The 18,157-nt window shown below is 36.7% G+C and overlaps 2 protein-coding genes across 3 annotated transcripts in view; both read right to left on the bottom strand.

Moving 5' to 3' along the window:
• Positions 1 to 1,443: 1,443 nt before the first annotated feature.
• On the bottom strand, positions 1,444 to 3,824 carry otulina (OTU deubiquitinase with linear linkage specificity a). The gene is made up of 3 exons (XM_031292800.2): positions 3,561 to 3,824; positions 3,187 to 3,308; positions 1,444 to 2,133 (listed from the first exon to the last, which is right to left on the bottom strand). Exons 1-3 carry the CDS (start codon positions 3,669 to 3,671, stop codon positions 1,707 to 1,709), a joined length of 660 nt encoding a protein of 219 aa, XP_031148660.1. The 5' UTR covers positions 3,672 to 3,824; the 3' UTR covers positions 1,444 to 1,706.
• Positions 3,825 to 13,397: 9,573 nt separating this feature from the next.
• Positions 13,398 to 18,157, bottom strand: part of pou6f2 (POU class 6 homeobox 2) — a 76,572-nt gene continuing 71,812 nt past the window's right edge. For both annotated transcript variants that reach the window (XM_031292926.2, XM_035998215.1), the window contains one exon: positions 13,398 to 16,846. In XM_031292926.2, coding sequence (XP_031148786.1) covers positions 16,339 to 16,846 — 508 coding nt within the window. In that variant the 3' untranslated portion in view covers positions 13,398 to 16,338. The remainder of the gene's footprint in view (positions 16,847 to 18,157) is intronic.

Here is an 18,157-nt window from a genome sequence, read left to right as displayed (position 1 = left end):
CATTTACGCCGGGTGTGCGTTTGCTGCGTTCGGGTGCTCCTCGGAAACTCGCAACTCCACGTTAACCCTGGCTTATTTTTGACATATTTAATATAATACTGAAACATTTAGTGGATTGGCCGTGTAGTCGAACAGTTAATTGACAATTCGATTATGCAAAGCAAACCAAGATGCGCTGTTTCCAGCTTGTCAAATTTGATGATTTGCTGCTTTTCTATGTTTTTAATGACTTTCAAATTTAATATATTTTTGGACTGCAGACAACACCAGCATTATAAAGACGTCACTTGATTAAAACAATATATATTTCTGAAAATATACATTAACATGAATCCAACATGTTATTAGCAAAGATAAACAGGTCTATTTGTGAAAAATAATATACATATTTTTTTAAATAACTCCTTTACAAAACATTGATGATAGGCTTACTGGCTTATAGGTAAGGTAGCCACTCACAGATACAGTTAAGCTTAAGTAACATTAAAACATGATATGAATACAATATATGAATATTTCAACAATTATTTTAATAGCTTAGTATTGTATATTGTATGCACCATAATGGGTCCTTGGTCAAAAAAACTTTGAAGACCCCTGGACTAAACAATTTATCAGTTAAAGAAAAATAACAGTAAGTAAATAACAGATAAATTGATAATGGGGACAGTCAGTTGCAGCCCTACGAAATGTAAATGCAGTATATTATTGGCTACAAAAGTTAAGGGAAAATGGCAAGGACATTGTGTGGTTTAAACTGGTCATTTTTTTGGTAAGAAAATGCTATGCATTACAGTATAGTATCATAAACATGTTTTCATTGTTTTTATTTAATGACTATAACAATTATTAATTTATTATTAATATCTGAGGTATTATTAGAGAGGGAAGAAAGTTGGCCACATTTGCGTTATTGAGAAAAGAGCAAACAAATACATAAACTAAACTATCTGAGAAAATGGACATTTCAGTGGGAATGTTTCATTAAAGTATCAAGGTTATAAGTTATCATTTGATTCTCAGTATGTGGTAGTTTTTTTATTTTATTTTTGGCATTAACCTAAGGTCTCGGTTTTGTGTGCACCTATCCACTTCTCACTACTGCTGCTTCTTTAATACCTATGACCGCAATTGTGCCCGAGACTTTTGCATCCCATGACAAAGAAAAATAAAAAAAAAAATAAAAAAAATCTGTTCATGAAACAAAATGAGACAGCATCATACGGCAACTGAAGCTTTACCCTATCAGTGGGTTTTCTAAACTCTGCCAATCTGATAATAGGAAAATATTAACAAATCTACCTTGTGGCTTTCTGTGGAAATGCTTTTGTTTATAGGAATTAAAGGATCCGTGCTTTGCAAAGGAACAAAACATTTCCTAGATATTTAAATAAATCAATGGCAATTCTTCATTACAAAAAAATATACATTGGCAATAATGTATAAGGGGTCAAATAAACATTTTATTTAGTTGGGCAACAAAATAGATGTGAGAACAGAAATGCAGTAAAAGAAAGAAAATCCATTTTCAAACATTCTTCAACCATCTTATACAAATTGTGAATGCTGAATTCTATTTTACATTATATACATCAAAAGCACTTCATTGCCGTGTGTAAGAAGTTTACACTAAAACTTGTTTCGTTTCATAGTTCATGTGCTAATCCAAATATTGTCCAAACCGCTGTAACTCTGATCTTCAAACACTACATGTTGTTTAGCTCCTGTATGTGACAGATCAGCTCCTGTGGCAGTCCGAGCTCCGACACTAGATCTATGCAGTGCTGCACCAGGTGGTTTAGGCTTTTACTTGTGCTGGAGGAGCAGTCGGTGGACCTAGAACAGAGCTTATGTTGCTGGCGAGGAATGTACGGGTCCATTTTTTCACCTTTCTTGCAGCAGTCTGTTTCCTTACATCCCTCTCCTCCACAGCAGCCTGGACCTGCCTGCTCGACCTCCAGATCCTCCATGCTGTCAGAGACGGAGCTCACGCTGGGAGGAGGATTCTCCAAAGCCCGCTTGATGCCTTCCATTATTGTGTCTTCATGCTGTGAAACCTGCTGCAGGAGGTCGGTCACAGAGGCTAGGATGGGGCTTTGCGGATGTTGGATCTGGCACCAACACAATATAGCACTATGACGTGAGACACAAAGAGGCAACAGTGTCGGATACAATGGCACAGAGAAGTGACTGGGACAGGCTTCAACTGGACAGAAAAGAGTCTTCAATAATGACCAGAACAAAAGAGGCTCATGAAGTTTCTGGGCAAAAAAAAAAAAAGAGACTGAAAGAGTTTTTTAAAAGAGTGGTTTTTAAAAGAGTAGCTAGAGGGGCAGGAAAAAAAGAAAGAAAAGAATACCTTTTTTTGTGGTTAATGTTAACTACTAACTAGACAACTACTACAGCAAAATATTTAATATTTTATATTAAATATATATTACATATATAGTATATTGAATTGCCTGTTTTCAATCCCTATCCTCCATTTAAAGGCTTTTATGGAGGAAAAACAAAAACACCCGCCATCAAGTATACATTTAATAAAAAGGTAAATGTTTCTGCTCACAAGAGAACATTTTTTTTTTTTTTTTTTAAATCATATCAATAATGTGATATGAGATATTGCTCAGGATTTCACTTAATTAAATATTGTGACATTGCCTAAATACAATTTCGTGAACTTACACTGTTCTTGCTGAATACGGCTGCGTATCAATACTTTATTTATGGTTCCGACCTAAGTGTCCAGAGCACAGAGGTTTGAAAACTGACCGAAAGCTGAGGTGGATTGGCAATAGAATAGACAAATCTCAAATGATACCACCGTTTTTGCCAAACATTAACAGAACTGTCAATGTTTGTACCTGCTTGACCTTATCACTCAATGCTCAAAAGCATATGGCTATACGCAAAAATATTGGCAGTGATGATACTTGACTCTTCACCCAAAATTAAGATTTAACTTACTTTCGACTTTTTAGAGGTATAAAGAAGTGAAAGTATCTAGTATTTCACAAGGAATATTGGGAAAAGTAAAAAAGTACACTTTTGTATAGGCCTATATAATTTCGCATACCCTTTGATCATAATGGGACCCGATTGGGACTCCATAGTTTGATCCACTGTCCTAACCCAACCTAAATCTTAAGATATCACATATATAGGATACATGATATGATGGTTTACCTTACAATTCCTTTGAGTCGGCCCGAAGCGACAGTCTGAGCTGCTCCTTCCCTGAAACCGAGGTTAAAGCCGGCCTGCAGCGATGCCTCCTCCCCGGCATCAGCTCCGTCTACAAACCCGTCCTGTCCATAACATCAGTCAGGAGAGGAAAAGGCTCACATTAACATGGCAAACTCAGCTTTACACCTCTGCTACACAACACTAATACAACAGGAATACAAAACAAACAGACAGACACACACACACACACACACACACACACACACACACACACACACACACACACACACACACACACACACACACACAGTTAAGCATTTTGAGTAAAAAGGGGCAAATACAACACGCTACGTTAGCTTTAACGTTAACGTTACCCTGATTCGCTTCTTCATGTTGGAGACCCACTCTCTACTCTGCAAACTAAGCTCGTCCGCATTCTCGTCAAACACATCTACGCTGTTCGAAACCGCTTTAACCCAAGACATGATTAGATTCAAATACAACTTGTTTTTAAACTTGAAATTGCTCGCAAACGAACAACACCGTGCGGCAGCAGCTAACTTTGTTACCTCTCAGCATCAGCATGAATGTAGCAGCAGATTTTACAGCTTCTTTAGTTTTCGCGGCGGACTACAAACCAACATTTAAGGCGCATGACGCCACCTACTGTACCGGAGTGTGTAACATCATGACTTTAAAACAGCCACTAATGAAATGATTAAAACAAAAAACATAAAGAAGTTATATTCTGGGTATTGAACCTGTTTCATTTAAATATTTAAATACAACACTTTTAACCTGTACTTGTTTCCCCCCTGTCTCTAACAGTCCTTTATATACCACCCTGTCCTTCAGTCTTTCTCTCTCTACACTCAACTTTATACAGCCTAGCAGCAAATGTTTAGAAGTTTCCTTGCAGTTACAAGTCTCACATTTATCTGCATTAAGTAGCCTACTGCATGTCTTAATCTTAACCTGGAAAAAACGGCATAGGCATATTCTTTCCATAGACTGTTCTTACCTGCTTCTGACCCTGACAGACTTTTACATTGTTATTCATCTGAAAATATATAGCCTATTACATATACATTTTATTGTCAATTTTTCTATTTTCTATTTATTCTTCTTGACATTTGCAATACTTGCTTTTTTGATCTTTTGTGTTCTCTCACTATGTGTATTGCTATGCAGCAAAACACAAAAGCAAATTCCTTGAATGTGAAAACCTTATAATAATTCTGATCTTTTTTTCCTGCTCCCATTCCAAAAATGTTTTGGTTTGGCATTGACAAATAGATCTTTTTAAAGCTTGAAAAAAAAAAAAAAAAATGTTATTGCAATATTTCTATTCTATATTTATGTTCTTGTCTTGCAAAACATCTCATTCTTACATTCTGATTAACATTAATTTAAATAATATCCAACATAACAAACATAGCCAATTCTATTTATCTCTTTTTAATTGCGTTTTAATAAACAGCACGTCCACTGCTGCAAATGGAAGTGTTTTCTTTTCTTACATATTTTCATACATTTTACAAAAATGAAAAATCCCTGTGAAATTTCAATGATAATTCAAATTGATTAATGACCTATTCCATTAGATGTCTTTTTTAAAGGCTCCACTTTATGACTACACTACTTAAATATGCAAATGAGATGTTTTTTCTTATTTTGACTTATCGTGTTCGTTGTTTGCTTGCCTGTTGTTTTTATTTTATTTTTTATTTTAGAGTGTACTTTTCCTTTAACGCACACTTCTTCTGTGGTGTCTATGACTAAACTGTGAGGCTGTGGTCCACGCTGCCATCTAACGACATTAAACGTCAGATGATAATATAGTGTTTTCTAACCTGCAGGGGGCGCTAGTGCCTCGCTGTAAAACCGAGGGTGGTCTACACAGAAAAGTGAAAGGACTCCAAACCATCAAACATCCTCAGGCATAAACTGTGTTTACAAATGATGCGAGAACAATGTAAACACTAAACATATACCTCGTTTTAAGTTTTAGTTTAGTTTTTAGTTTTGTCACCTTTCTAATTTTGTCTCCTCATGTTTCTTTTATTTCTGTCTTACAGTTTATATTTGTCATCCTAACGGCACGGTGACTATTTAATATTGTTTGTTTTGTTTTTAATCAAATAGAGACATAAACAATTAATACAATAAACACATGAAACACACATTATTTTCCATTTTAGGCTCCATTCTGTTTAGCTATGGATGCAAGAGTTTTTTCTACAGCAAAAACTCTAAAGTCATGATGCCAAGGAAAGTTTAAACAGGTTTAGATGAAACATGATAGATGTAGCATTGCTGTTCAGTGAAAAACATGTATCTGTAAAGGCTATTTGGTGATTTTTCATTACATTTTGCCTCAGACAAGTCTCCTAAAATGCCTGAAAACTCACTGAATCATCCAAAAAAAGAAGAAGCTTTTTCTTAAAGTTAATCACAAGGCTGTTTTTATTATTACATTCAAACACAGGAAGACATGATTATTTAATTAACGTATGTGTGACATGTGTATGTGCTGTATATGCCGATACGATTTATTTACATTTGCATTTAATACAGATCAAATAAAATCAGAAATCATGTTTCAGCTGTTCTTCCTGACTTAAGTAAGACATATTTAACTATGCTTTTGTGGAATAAAACAAGCCATAACAACATCATATTCATTAGAAAGAGATTTTTACACAATAAATCAAAAACCTATTCAGTGAGTTCCACACAAGGAGAATAATGCATATGTTTCCTTCAACATCTACAGCTGATATATAAGCAAAACATGCAATTTAACATTACTGACAAATAAATTCATCTTCTATGTTTTGGTCAGAAACATGTTGTCAGGGTGTCAGAAATCATGTCTGCTGTTGTTGTCATTTTCTTCTCCCATCAAACACTTAGTGCAAGGTTGTTCAAATCACTGTCCAGTGCATCTTCACAGTTTCCTGTTTAAGTTTTCAAACAAGAAAATGTCATCCGTCATGACAAACACATTATTCACTCATCAATAATGCATCTCACCTTCCCTTTTTCCCCTCACTATTGAGTATAGAGAGATGTTTCACTTTTGGATGTTCTCATTCTTGATGCTTTATGGAAAACACAAGAGAGAGCAGACACATGCCTTTAAGCTTGGTGGAAGACATTTGCAGCCGCCGGACAACAATGGCCTTGAGAATACTCCGAGGCCACCGTGGTGTTGTCTCCTGTTCTGGAAATGGAGGCCTCATTCACAGCAGCCACACCTTCAGTCCCCCTTGCTCAAAGAGTCAAAATAACAAACCGGGGCAATCACCTGACACATTTCCATCCAATTTCCACTGCAGAATGTGTTCATTTTCAGGCTAATGGCATGTCATTTTGCTGCAGCCTTTGGTCAAGAATTAATCCTGGAATCAAAACAGATTTTCCGGAGAGCAATCTTCCATCAAGTATTGATTTTTTTACACTCACGGAGCCTGTACTCCCTAATTTAACCTGACAGCCAGCAGCACAATGGACTGGGAGCACCTTGGCATCTCACAGAGGGAGCCCTCCTCCTCCTCCTCCTCCTCCTCCTCCTCCTCCTCCTTCTCTCCATGAAGTGAAAGAGAGATTGAGAAGGAGAAAAAAAGGGACTCCCTGATGTATAAAACAAAGAGCATTGCTTACAAAAAACACAAAGATAAAGCTTCTGATTCTCGGTTTTACCTCTAATTATGTTTTCTAGTATAGTGCAACTTGGGCAGGTAAGGCTGAGAGGGAAAAGGGGAGAGTGTTCTGGGGCCATCAGCTATCATTATGTGCCTGTTGACATCTCCCTGTCTTTGAGTGATTCTCATCGGTGATTTCCCCTGGCCATTTTCCGCAGATGCATGAAGAGGGGTTTCATCATGGCCCCATAAAAAGGGCCCAAAGTGTCCGTACAGACCCTCACTAATAAGAAAGCAAAGGTGTGTCCGACCATGTCTCTCCTCTCCCATCCACATCTGCTCTCTCGATGCCTTCAGATATACAATCATTTTCTCTCTTTTCTCTGTAAGTATACTATACTGTACGTATAGAGGTCAGTGGGATGAGAGGAAGATGGAGGGCAGGGCCGGTTATTTTCCTCTAGCTCTTAAAGCTGCGATGACCCATGAGCAGGAGAGTTGCACTTTGCCAAAGGGTTTTCCATGCACTGTTTACAAACTACCTGACAGGAGGGGAAACAATTTCAGTTTTCATCTGCTGCTTTTAGGCAAAATGTGGTGTGATGCTTCTAGTTGGTCATATTTTAGATTAAGTAGCACATTATTATACATTGGCATGGCCGTAACCATGGAGATTTAGAGAGGATGGACCTCTGAGTACAACCCCTGCATCATTTGGGTCATTTTGCCTCCTTTTTTGTGGTATTTTGCAGGTTTATCATAAACCTCTAACTCGCTGTTTAAATCCTTTCCAAAGCTTCTTGCCACAACAGATCCACAGACACACAAAATACTATAAAACAGGAATTGAAAACCTTTGCTGCTTATGACCCTTTACAAACAAAATGTCCACTGAGCTGCTCTATAGAGGCTTTATGAAGCTGAGAAAAAATGGAGTGAGAAAAGTTGCAGGCTGGTGGGCAAACTGCATAACAGATAGAAAGCTTGTAGTGCCTTCATTTTATGCATGTTTAGGCTTTAGAAACCAACATAAACACCTAGAAAATACTGCCTTTGGACAGTCTTCACTTGTTAACTATATGCGTTGCATTTATTTGATTAACCACAAATTTGTTTGGGAATAATTACCAATAACTCATATTATCAACCAAAAGGAAAGGCGGATACGTTGTGTCCTGATTTATTACCTGTCTTGGAGGCTATGTCAAAATGAACCTATTTTTAAAACAATTCATTTTTTAGAAATTCATTAATCAGAAATGGGGTCAATAGGGGCCCACAGTAAATATTTGCCACGGGGCCCCCACTAGCAGCCTGCCATTAGTGTGGATTTAAAACAAAAGATAACATATGATAAATTAATAATTGACTGAATCAATTAAATATGAAAAACAAAAAGAAAGTCCTGACTACGGTCCTGTGTAAAATGTATACAGGTGGGGTGGGAGCTTGTGAACCTTGTGTTTGACTTTATAAAAAAGCAAGGCCATCCCCAGCATTATTAATATTTTTCTGACCTTCTGCGCTCCTCCTAAGTGGAGAGTCAGGATTTATCTTAAAAGATTTATTTATTATAATTAAAGTTTCTTTTTAAGGACAAAACTCGAAACTTATATTTTCCAACCTGATGCATTTCAGGTCCAGGCCACAATCATTGAGCTACAGACTCTGCTGTAGACTGTAACTATGAAATACATTATGAAACCGTAAAAACTACACACTGATGAAGATTTGACGTTGGTTATTGGTGATCATTTTCGTTATGTCCTTGTGCTTCTCACTGTACGTTCAATGCGTTCAAAAGAAAGACATACAGTGTGCACTGTGTGCATGATACAAGGATGTGAACTTCATGCTGCATTCAAATATTTACAAAAGTACTAGAATCAAAATATACTTAAAGTACCAAAAGTAAAAGTACTCATTATGCAGAATGGCCCATTTTAGAATAATACATATTATGTTATTAGATTATAATTATTGATGCATTTATGTGTGTTCATCACTTTAATATTTGCAGCTGTTCAAGATGGAGCTACTGTTACTTCAATCTGCAAAGTAACGAGTACCTAACTACAACTGTCAAATAAATGTAGTGGAGTAAAAAGAACAATATTTGCCTCTGAAGTAGCAGAAAATGGAAATACTCAAGTAAAGTACCTCAAGAGTAGGCGTACAGAGCTTAAAAACCTATTTTCCATTCCTGGTATAGACCGTATGTGTAGGAGGCAGGTGGAAAGTAGGTGTGATTTCTGTCTCACCTGTGTGTTTCTGACACTTTTAGGAAAAGATTCCTGATGCACAGAAACACTAAGCGAGTTCGAAGCTGCTAGAAAACAGAGACATCACATCCTAAAGACACGCATTCAAAACCTGTGCTACTAGAAAGCTAAGTGGACTTTGAGCCAATGCAATCAGTTGTTCAAGTCAGACAGGTGTCTGTAAATTCCCCGGGCTATTAACTCCTCTACCTGCAAATACCTCACAGTGTGTCATTGCTAATAACGCTGAAGAAAAAAAAAACCCACAGAAACAACAGTGAAAGCAAAAGGGATCATATGCATGGCCAACCGCAATTGCATGTGAGGATTGGTAATTGCACCCCCAGAGGTATCTGGGTGTGCAGAGTAGCAAAGTGGGAGACGCCTGAGCAGCTCGGGCTTCACAGTCAGTGCACCAACATCTCAACCTTGAGGAGGAAGTGAAAACAAGAAGGTGGAGGAGCGGGAGTGTGAGGGATATACCGACAGTTCATTTACCCAGAACATCAGCCCACCGCGCATTGTCTGAAAGATAAGGAAAGTGAATGCTTCATGCCTGATGGAAAACAAAGGCAGCAATTTAAAACCATCTGCATCCAACACATGCACTCTCTCCCTCCACCTCTCTGTTTCTGTGTCCTGACTGATATTGAAACATAATCCATTTGGAGCGCCGACATGTCATAATATTTCTATCCGGCCTCCCTCTCCCACATTCAGGACCATTTCAGGTGGTTGCAGGTTGAACAGGAATGTTTTATTGCAACTAGTCAGACTGGAGTCTTCACTTTGATTTAGAAGAAAATATATATATAGAGAGAGAGATGGAGGGACACAAAGAAAAGCACTTAAAGTTCACTTTAAATCCTTCTTAAGGAGACCTCAGCTGCTCCTGCAGGTTCAGAAAATAACAATAAACCACAAGATTCAGAGCTCAAACTCTTCTTTACTGGATTTCTGTATTTACTAGAAACATCATACACAACAAAGGCTCACGTGTGAATCCTCAAACTACTGTATACTGCTCTTGGATCTCTGTGAAGAAAAGAAGAAGAAAATGTGGCTTGTCCACTCCTCTTTGAACAAAGCGCGAGTTTGATTCTGAGTTTGTCTCTGAGTAAAGCACTTTACCCAAAGCTTTCACTTCATTTCACTTCATCTTTACTAAATATCATACTTTACGTTCTGAGTTTGATGTTTACCTCCCATTATTATTACTAATGGCTTGTTTCATGTATGTCCTTCCTGAGAGGGATCCTTCCTCTGGGCTTTTCCTGCAGAGATTTCTTCCAGTTAAAGATTTTGTACGTTTTTCCTGATCCAAATCAGGGGTTTAAAGGTAGAGGGATTTCATGTTTATTTACTTGTTTCATGTTCCATCTGTTTTATGAGGAGTGCATAGCGTGGATCAATGCCACACCTCGCAGCATTTATAGCCTAATCTAGTTTGGAATACCGAGACTGTTTAACAATTTGATTGTGTTAAATTCATTTATAGCACAATTCAGCATAAAATGAGCTGAAATGATAAGGCAACACTTGTGTTATTCTTGAGGCCCCATTTCATAGTGGAGCCTCCAACTCTAGTTTTAACGCCTTTATTTCACTTTATATTGTGCTGACATGCTGTATATTGCCACATCCATTTGTTCTCATAGCATTATTTGAATTACCACCATCTAATTGCCACCCAATCAATCTGGTGCCTGGAGCCTTTGGGGCCCCAGCGCAGTTTCCTGCTTTGCCCAATTTGTAATTCAGTCACTGAGCACATGACAAGTGTGTTTATTTGGGCATTAATAGATACGTTTAATATATCTAATATGTCATAATTAAAATGTTAACATGCTGTTCTCTTAAAACCTGGCAGTGTGGGATCCTATCTTATGTTGTAAGACTATAAAGCTCTCTGAGACAAACTTGTGATTTTGGACTTTTATACATAAAAGTGACTTTACTGAATTAACATGTCATCTGTATGAAAAGTGGGTCATAAACTGTTGATTTGGATTATGTTGAAATATGTGGGGATTAAAACATCTTGACAGTGTTTGACTTGAGTGTGTCATTAGGTCCTCTGATAAGATGTCGATAACATGGTTCATCAATACTGAGAACTTTAATTCATGAAGTGGCTTTTTTACTCCTGTTTGTTTTAAGTGTCACCATGGAAAATGTCTTAAAATCTATTCAGGGTCAAGTATGAAGAAAGGAAGGAGATTTTTTAGGAATGGAATATACTTTCTTTTTTTAAGTTGTTAAATCTAGGATACTATAAAACTTGAAAACTTTTCATGCATCTTATCAGATTCACATCCAAGAAGGATTGATACAAAGCTCAAATCTTGACTGTTTCTCTATAATTTCCCACCAGGATTCCTTTTAACTGTGCTGTTACCCGCACTGTTACTGTTGCTGCAGACAGAGAATAAAAAGTAAACTTTTATCCGCTGCAAAATACAAACAGTTTGAGAAAACAGATATGGGTCAGGAGCTGCATCTGCACAATTACATTGTTAATGGGAAAGACGATGAAAATGGCGCGGATGGAAAACAAAAGAAGATCAAATAACTGACTGGAGCTGTGTACACCTCAGCCATCACCACTCAAAAATACATCCAATGTTTTGAAATGAAGTGGGGTGAGAGAGCTGAAAGGAAGACGAAAAAGCATCTTGAACATCAGTTTTCAGTCTAATGTTAATAATTTATGTTGTCTTGTGCTTTTTATTATTATTATTTATTTATTTACTGCTTTCTTTTCAGCAGCCTGCAGCCCGTTTTTCAAAGGCATCATGGACAGGGAAGCTGTATCAAACTTTTGAGTTTCGTTTCAAAAGGCTTTCTCCCCGTTTATTTATATATTTCTTCTTCTTTACACTTGTCTTGTTGTTATTTGGTGAGGCAAACACATGAAGCTTTGATGAGAAGCAAACCTGACATGTATTCTTCTCTACTGACCCCAAGGGAATTTAAATAAATAGCTAAATATTGTATGTACGGCTCTTTGTGTAGCCACCTCTCTCATTAAACACATCAAATAGTCAGTCCACTATTCAACAACAATAGGTTAAATGTCAAAAAACACCTTTAATGTGAAGGCGTGTACGGAAATGATTTAAGATGCACTTGACCATGACCTCTCAGAGAGAGAGAAAGTCAGGACAAGTTTGATTTTATTTGACATATTCAATCACTGTGTTTATGTGTGGAGTTGAAAAAGATGAAAAGAGAAGTCAGTGATGTTTGTTGAATATTTCTTGATGTTACTGAAACCTTTGAACTTTACAGCAAGCGGTAGCCTACCTGTGTTACATCTATCTATCTATCTATCTATCTATCTATCTATCTATCTATCTATATATATATATATATATATATATATATATATATATATATATATATATATATATATATATATATATATATATATATATTTATCTATCTCTCTATCTATCTATCTATCTATCTATCTATCTATCTATCTATCTGCCTTAATTTTATGAATAAATACATTTTATTTGAAATTTTTTTTACTTTTAGTTATGTTGAATTCAAAATGGGACTTCCAAGATTGTAACCAATGATAAGTTAATATACAATTTAATAAACATACATGTAATTTAGAGGCAGCTTAACCAAACCAAATCGCATGGGTTCCACTGGAGTCCAAAACTGAGATGTCAGTTACTGCTACTCTGCTATGCTAGTTTCAGTTAGCAAGAGTTTAGCTTGCTTTTTTTTTCTCCTTCATGATTTAGCTACTGTCTCATGTAGTTGAATAACAAACTGAATTGCCAACATTCAATTCAATGATAATTTAAATAGCCTATGTGATGTACAGGTAAAAGTGAGATGGCAGTTACTGCTAATCTGCTCAGCTAGTTAGCTTTAGCAGGAGTTTGGCTTTCCATCATGAGCTACTGCCTCATTTATGAGATTTAATTTCGCTATTGTCGCTAACGTCTATTGCTATCTCATTTAGTTATGTGGAATAACAAATTATACCAAATTTAAATCAATAATATAGATTCATCTACACGACAATACATTTCAATATGTTATTTAAAGGTGGTTTTATCACTCGAAATCACATGAATTCAATGGCAGTTATTGTTACTGCTACTCTGCTAAGTTAATTAGCTTTAGCAGGAGTTCAGCTGGGTTTTTCTCCATCATAATTGAATTTAGCTAATGATCAATACATCTTTTAAAAGATTCCACTGAAAACAGGACAAAAAGTTAATGTCAAACAATTGTTTATTACTAATTATGGTACAAATCAATGTGACAGACTTGAAGCTTTTTTTTGGGAAATACACAAAGTGCTGCTTAACTGACCAAACAGATATTGCTCTATAGATTAAGTACAGTTTTCAGTCTATAAAAAAAATGAAAACTAACCTCTGTAGGCTCTTCAGCTTTGGTTTTGAGTTCTTCGACTATTAACAAAACGTCAAACCAGTTTGTTTGTGTTGGTAAAATTTCACAAAAGCATTTAAAGGTGATTAACAAATCATCCTAATTGGGTTAAGAGTACAATTACTGTAATCTCCTTTTTCTACACGGGTCTACAGGTCTGTGAAAACTGAGAGGTGAACGTCACAACGAATGAGAAATAATGCAAAAAACAAAAACAAAAAAACTGATGACCAGAGAGTCACATGTGGCTCAGGAAACCACTTCACAAAAACAAAACAATCATGTGTTACATTATAATAAATAAAACACAAGCCTCTCCCTCCAAATTGAAGGTGAACATTGACACACAGTGCAGAGTAACCATCTGTCTTTTCTACTGACCTGCTGCTGCTTGTATGGCGTTTGTATGATTCTTACAAGAACAATACTGAGGTAAACCTTGGATGGACTACTGTACGTACATTTCTACTCTTCAATTCTTTTATCTCTGTTTTTAAAGATTGTCAACAACATGAATCTATTTCTTTGTACAATGTGCATAACTATAGAGCTTTGGTCCAGCATTGAAAAGTTGAGCAAAGGCATAACTCCTTTCTGTGTATTCTTTTTTATTTTATTTTAAGGTTTTGGTTACAGCTTTATTGATAAGCCTCAGAACATATCCATATTCTACCTGCAGGAGCCTGCTGCTTTCTCAGAAGTTTGTCTTGTGGGTGGATGCAGACATGTTGGCCAAAGATTTGCCTGAATGATATATTGGAAGGAATATAAAAAAAAAAAAAAAAATTTGTAAAGTAGGTGTTGCTGTAGGCGTGAAAATTGCCTTGAATATATAATGAAAATTATATCTAAAGTCTCTGCGCACCAAAAGAAATGAGTCTATGGTTGCCTTTCCTGCAATTATTTCTTTTAAAACACAAGCATATAAAGCTTTTTTCACGTGTTTTCTAACATTTACAGAGTGAGTTTGTGTGCGTGTTTTCCAGTGAAGAAGAACACAGCAGTGCACAGGGGACTGAAAGACTGAGATAACCAATGTGACATGGAAGGACAGATATCAAGCAGACACATGATTCTGAATAAATTGCATCAAATTTCGCCTCACTTCAAATTAAGTTCACTCGTTCTGACATGTGACACTTATTCTCAACATTCACTTATTTTTTTTGTCTTTTCCTGTGAGGGGTTTCGTGAGAGCCACATATTTGTAGGAACGTTCTTTTACAAGGTAATACCATGTAAAATGAACAGTTTAGTACACAGTGATGAAGAGTTAATTGAAATACATTTTTTACCCCCAAAATAACCAGAAATGTATGAAATCTTGTAAGAGAATCTGTTGAAATTAACATTTTTAAAGCTTTTTTACGGTAGTAGAAATCAATTCATAGGTGCACAAAAAACACATTTCATTTAAAATGTTGATTGTAACATCTATAAACCTGTAAAACAACATTTATCTTTGCAGAAAACCACGTTTGAGTTGAAATATTCAGGTTATAAAAAACATGAACTGGAATGAGCTCAGTAGTTTGGTCAGTGGCAACAAACAGGCTTTAACCACACGTTTACTTTGTTTTAGGGCTTAATCAAAGGCTTTATTATGTAAAAGAATGTGTTATTTTCAGTGATGTTAGATGTTAATTTTGGGTTGCCTGGTGAAATCTATAAATCTATACAGCCAAGGCTGTAAATAATCCTACGTGTTTTGAGTTGAAGCATGCAGAAGCTAATTTGCTTAAAAGAAAATTCATCCAACACATTTTTTATATTGCAGTGATAAGTTATTACAGCATACTCTGTTGGAGCTGTTGACATGGTAGTGCTTTTTTGTTTGTTTTTTTGTTAAACTTGACCCACAGAGTAAAACACTTTAGAAAAATGGGGGCGAAAGCCGTGTGAACGAGCAAGGTAAAATCTTCACCAGTCCTTGAGCTGAAATGTATGTGTTCTTTGGCTATCAGGCTTTGGCAACAGAATGACACAGTAGTTCAAAACAAAGCTGCAGTAGACTTGACAGACACTGAAACCCCTCATCATTATCATCATCATCATGTGAAAGTCCTTAGTTTACACCCTCCATTCGTCCTTTGAAACAATCTCATGAGATTATTAATAAATACCTGTAAAAGTTGTACAAAGTTACACTGTGATTGAAAATATTTGCAGATGAAACACAAATCAGAGGCAAACAACATTATTATGCAATTGTTTAACAGCAAAGGTTAACTTTTTTTTGTCCAAAAGAGAAACTTTTTCAGCGTGATTCAAAGACAGCATTTTTCTGTTTTGTTTTTTTAAGATATTTACATACAAACAATGAAGAAAAAAGTAAGCGAGACAAAGATAAAATGTATACTCAAACTCACACATATAGCTTAGATTTGCCAGTACAAATGTAAAAATTTAGAGCACATTTACATTACAAAATTATTCTTAGTACTCCGATGCAACAGACTTTGGTAAATAGTGTTTTGATTTGGTATGATCTCTTTACTAAATCCTTCCTCGTGGGAACCAGAATTTGGGCGATAGTGTGGCCTGTAAGGCCAGAATCTAAAACTCTTTGAAACAGCACACCTTATGTTTTTACATAATACTCAGATATTAATCTCTTTTTCATGTTTTTGGTTTCGCCAAGGTCATTTACATTGGTGTGGTAATCACACTGACAACACATAGTTTTTGTTTGCAAACTCATGACTGTCCATCCAGGTGACTTGGGAACATTTTTCAGTTTTCATTTCAAGATGAGTTCATCCGCCTCGGTTGTTTTTAATGGCTGCCTCTTTTCAACTCCTCTGTTTTGCCGTAGGGCTCGTTCATTTCGGGAGCTCCTCTAGAGAATCAGCGAGAGGGTCCATTGGTGCAGCCGGGCCGAGTTCGGGCTGTTTCAAACGCTTTATTGTGTTTTTCAAGGCTTGCCTCTTGTTGCAGAACCAGACACGCACCACCTCCCTGTCATAGTTCAGTTTCTCAGCTATTTCCGTCATTTCCTGTCCAGAGGGGTGTGTGTTCTTCTCAAAGTGGCTGTTGAGGATCTCGAGTGCCTGCGGGGTGAAAGAGGTCCTCCGCTTGCGTTTTTTAGAAGGCTCGCTGCCGATAAACTCAGTCAGGTTCTGCATGCCGGATCGGTGGCGGGCTTCAGCCTCGGCCATCCAGCGCTCCAGAACGGGCTTAATCTTCTGGGCGCTTTTAGGGGTGATGTCCAACTTCTCAAACCTGGCAGGATATAAAAGGCCAGGGTTCAGTTTGCCTGTCAGACTGTTACCTATAGTGTTCTCTTGGGCTTCCTGTGGTAGGAAAAAGTGGCTTCTCAGGATGGTGTGTCTGGGGAGAATTGAGAAAAAAGAATCTTACTTAGGTGCCCTGCCAGAACAAGGGATAAGCTGCCTGCCTTTTAGTCTCCTCAACCAGAATGCCACAGGGACTGAGACTACCATCCAGGTACACATCCGAGCCAAACTCTTATATTCTGCACCTGGAAACACCTCAGCTGCAGCAGCTGGAGGTGACGTTTGCCAGTAGCGTGTTAATTTTCTGGAGGAGGCTGTGCCTCTGTCCCAAATTGGCAATAGTGGAGCAAGGAGATTGCCAATGACTAAAATCAGGTCCAGTTGAACCAAAAACAAAGCAAACATCTAACTAAATACTGCACTTGAAAATCTCATAAATCAACAAAAAAAAAACAGGAATTACTCCAAAATATCCCATTTCTTTCCCTCAGGTGATAAAAAAAAAAAAATCCACTAATGCATGCAGTTAAATATGGCACCATCATTTATTTACAAAAATAATTTGAATTATTAATGAAAATGTACATTTAATACATTTTTCAAAATTTCCCTCATCCTTTAACAATGTCTCATTTTATATTTAATAAGAATACATTTGCACACTCTAATCCTGAAAGTTCCTGTAACTTTATGGCTGCATGACACATAATTCTGACTTTACATGTACTCTGAGCATTTTAGCAAGTCACAGTAAGAATGGAGAATGAAGCTTTTTATTAAAACACTGCTGGCATAGAATAAGATATGATGAAGATGGTAGTCTTATATTTGACGGTAAAACGATTCCTCCCATGTCTGTAATGTTTATGTTATTTGGAGGGTCATCCAGACTCACTGCGGGAAAGGAGACTACTTTATTTTGTTTTTTAATATTATAATTTACTGTTACTGACCAGAGCCTGACCAATAGTGTTTTTTCTTGAGATTGCTGTAATTTTTCTTTAAATTGAGAAGGCAAATCAATCTGACCGAAGAGAATCTGGAACTGCCTAATTTTGCAAAATGCCATCAAATATGAGACTTACCACTGGAGTGTACTGCAACACAATTGCAAATGAGATTCCTCTTAGATTACTTACTGATATTTTAAAGAATATTTGTGATTGTTGTAAAGGGTGTGTCTGTGTGAGATTCTTGTTGTCATGTTGGTGATCTTTTATATTTGCAATTTGTACTCTCTTGTCTCTCTCTCTCTGCGTTTTTAAGTATTTTTTTAAGGAAGTTCTGCTTTTATTTAATAGCAGACAATTTAGAAGGTGACAGGAAACGAAGGAAGAAAGAAGATTGATGACATGTAACAAAGCTGGACTGTAAATACATTGTCAGTGTCTAAGACCCCTAGGCC

The sequence above is a fragment of the Sander lucioperca genome, chromosome 23 (genome assembly GCF_008315115.2).
Source record: "Sander lucioperca isolate FBNREF2018 chromosome 23, SLUC_FBN_1.2, whole genome shotgun sequence".
Taxonomy (NCBI): Eukaryota; Metazoa; Chordata; class Actinopteri; order Perciformes; family Percidae; genus Sander; species Sander lucioperca.
This window is presented reverse-complemented; position numbering and strand designations above follow the sequence as displayed.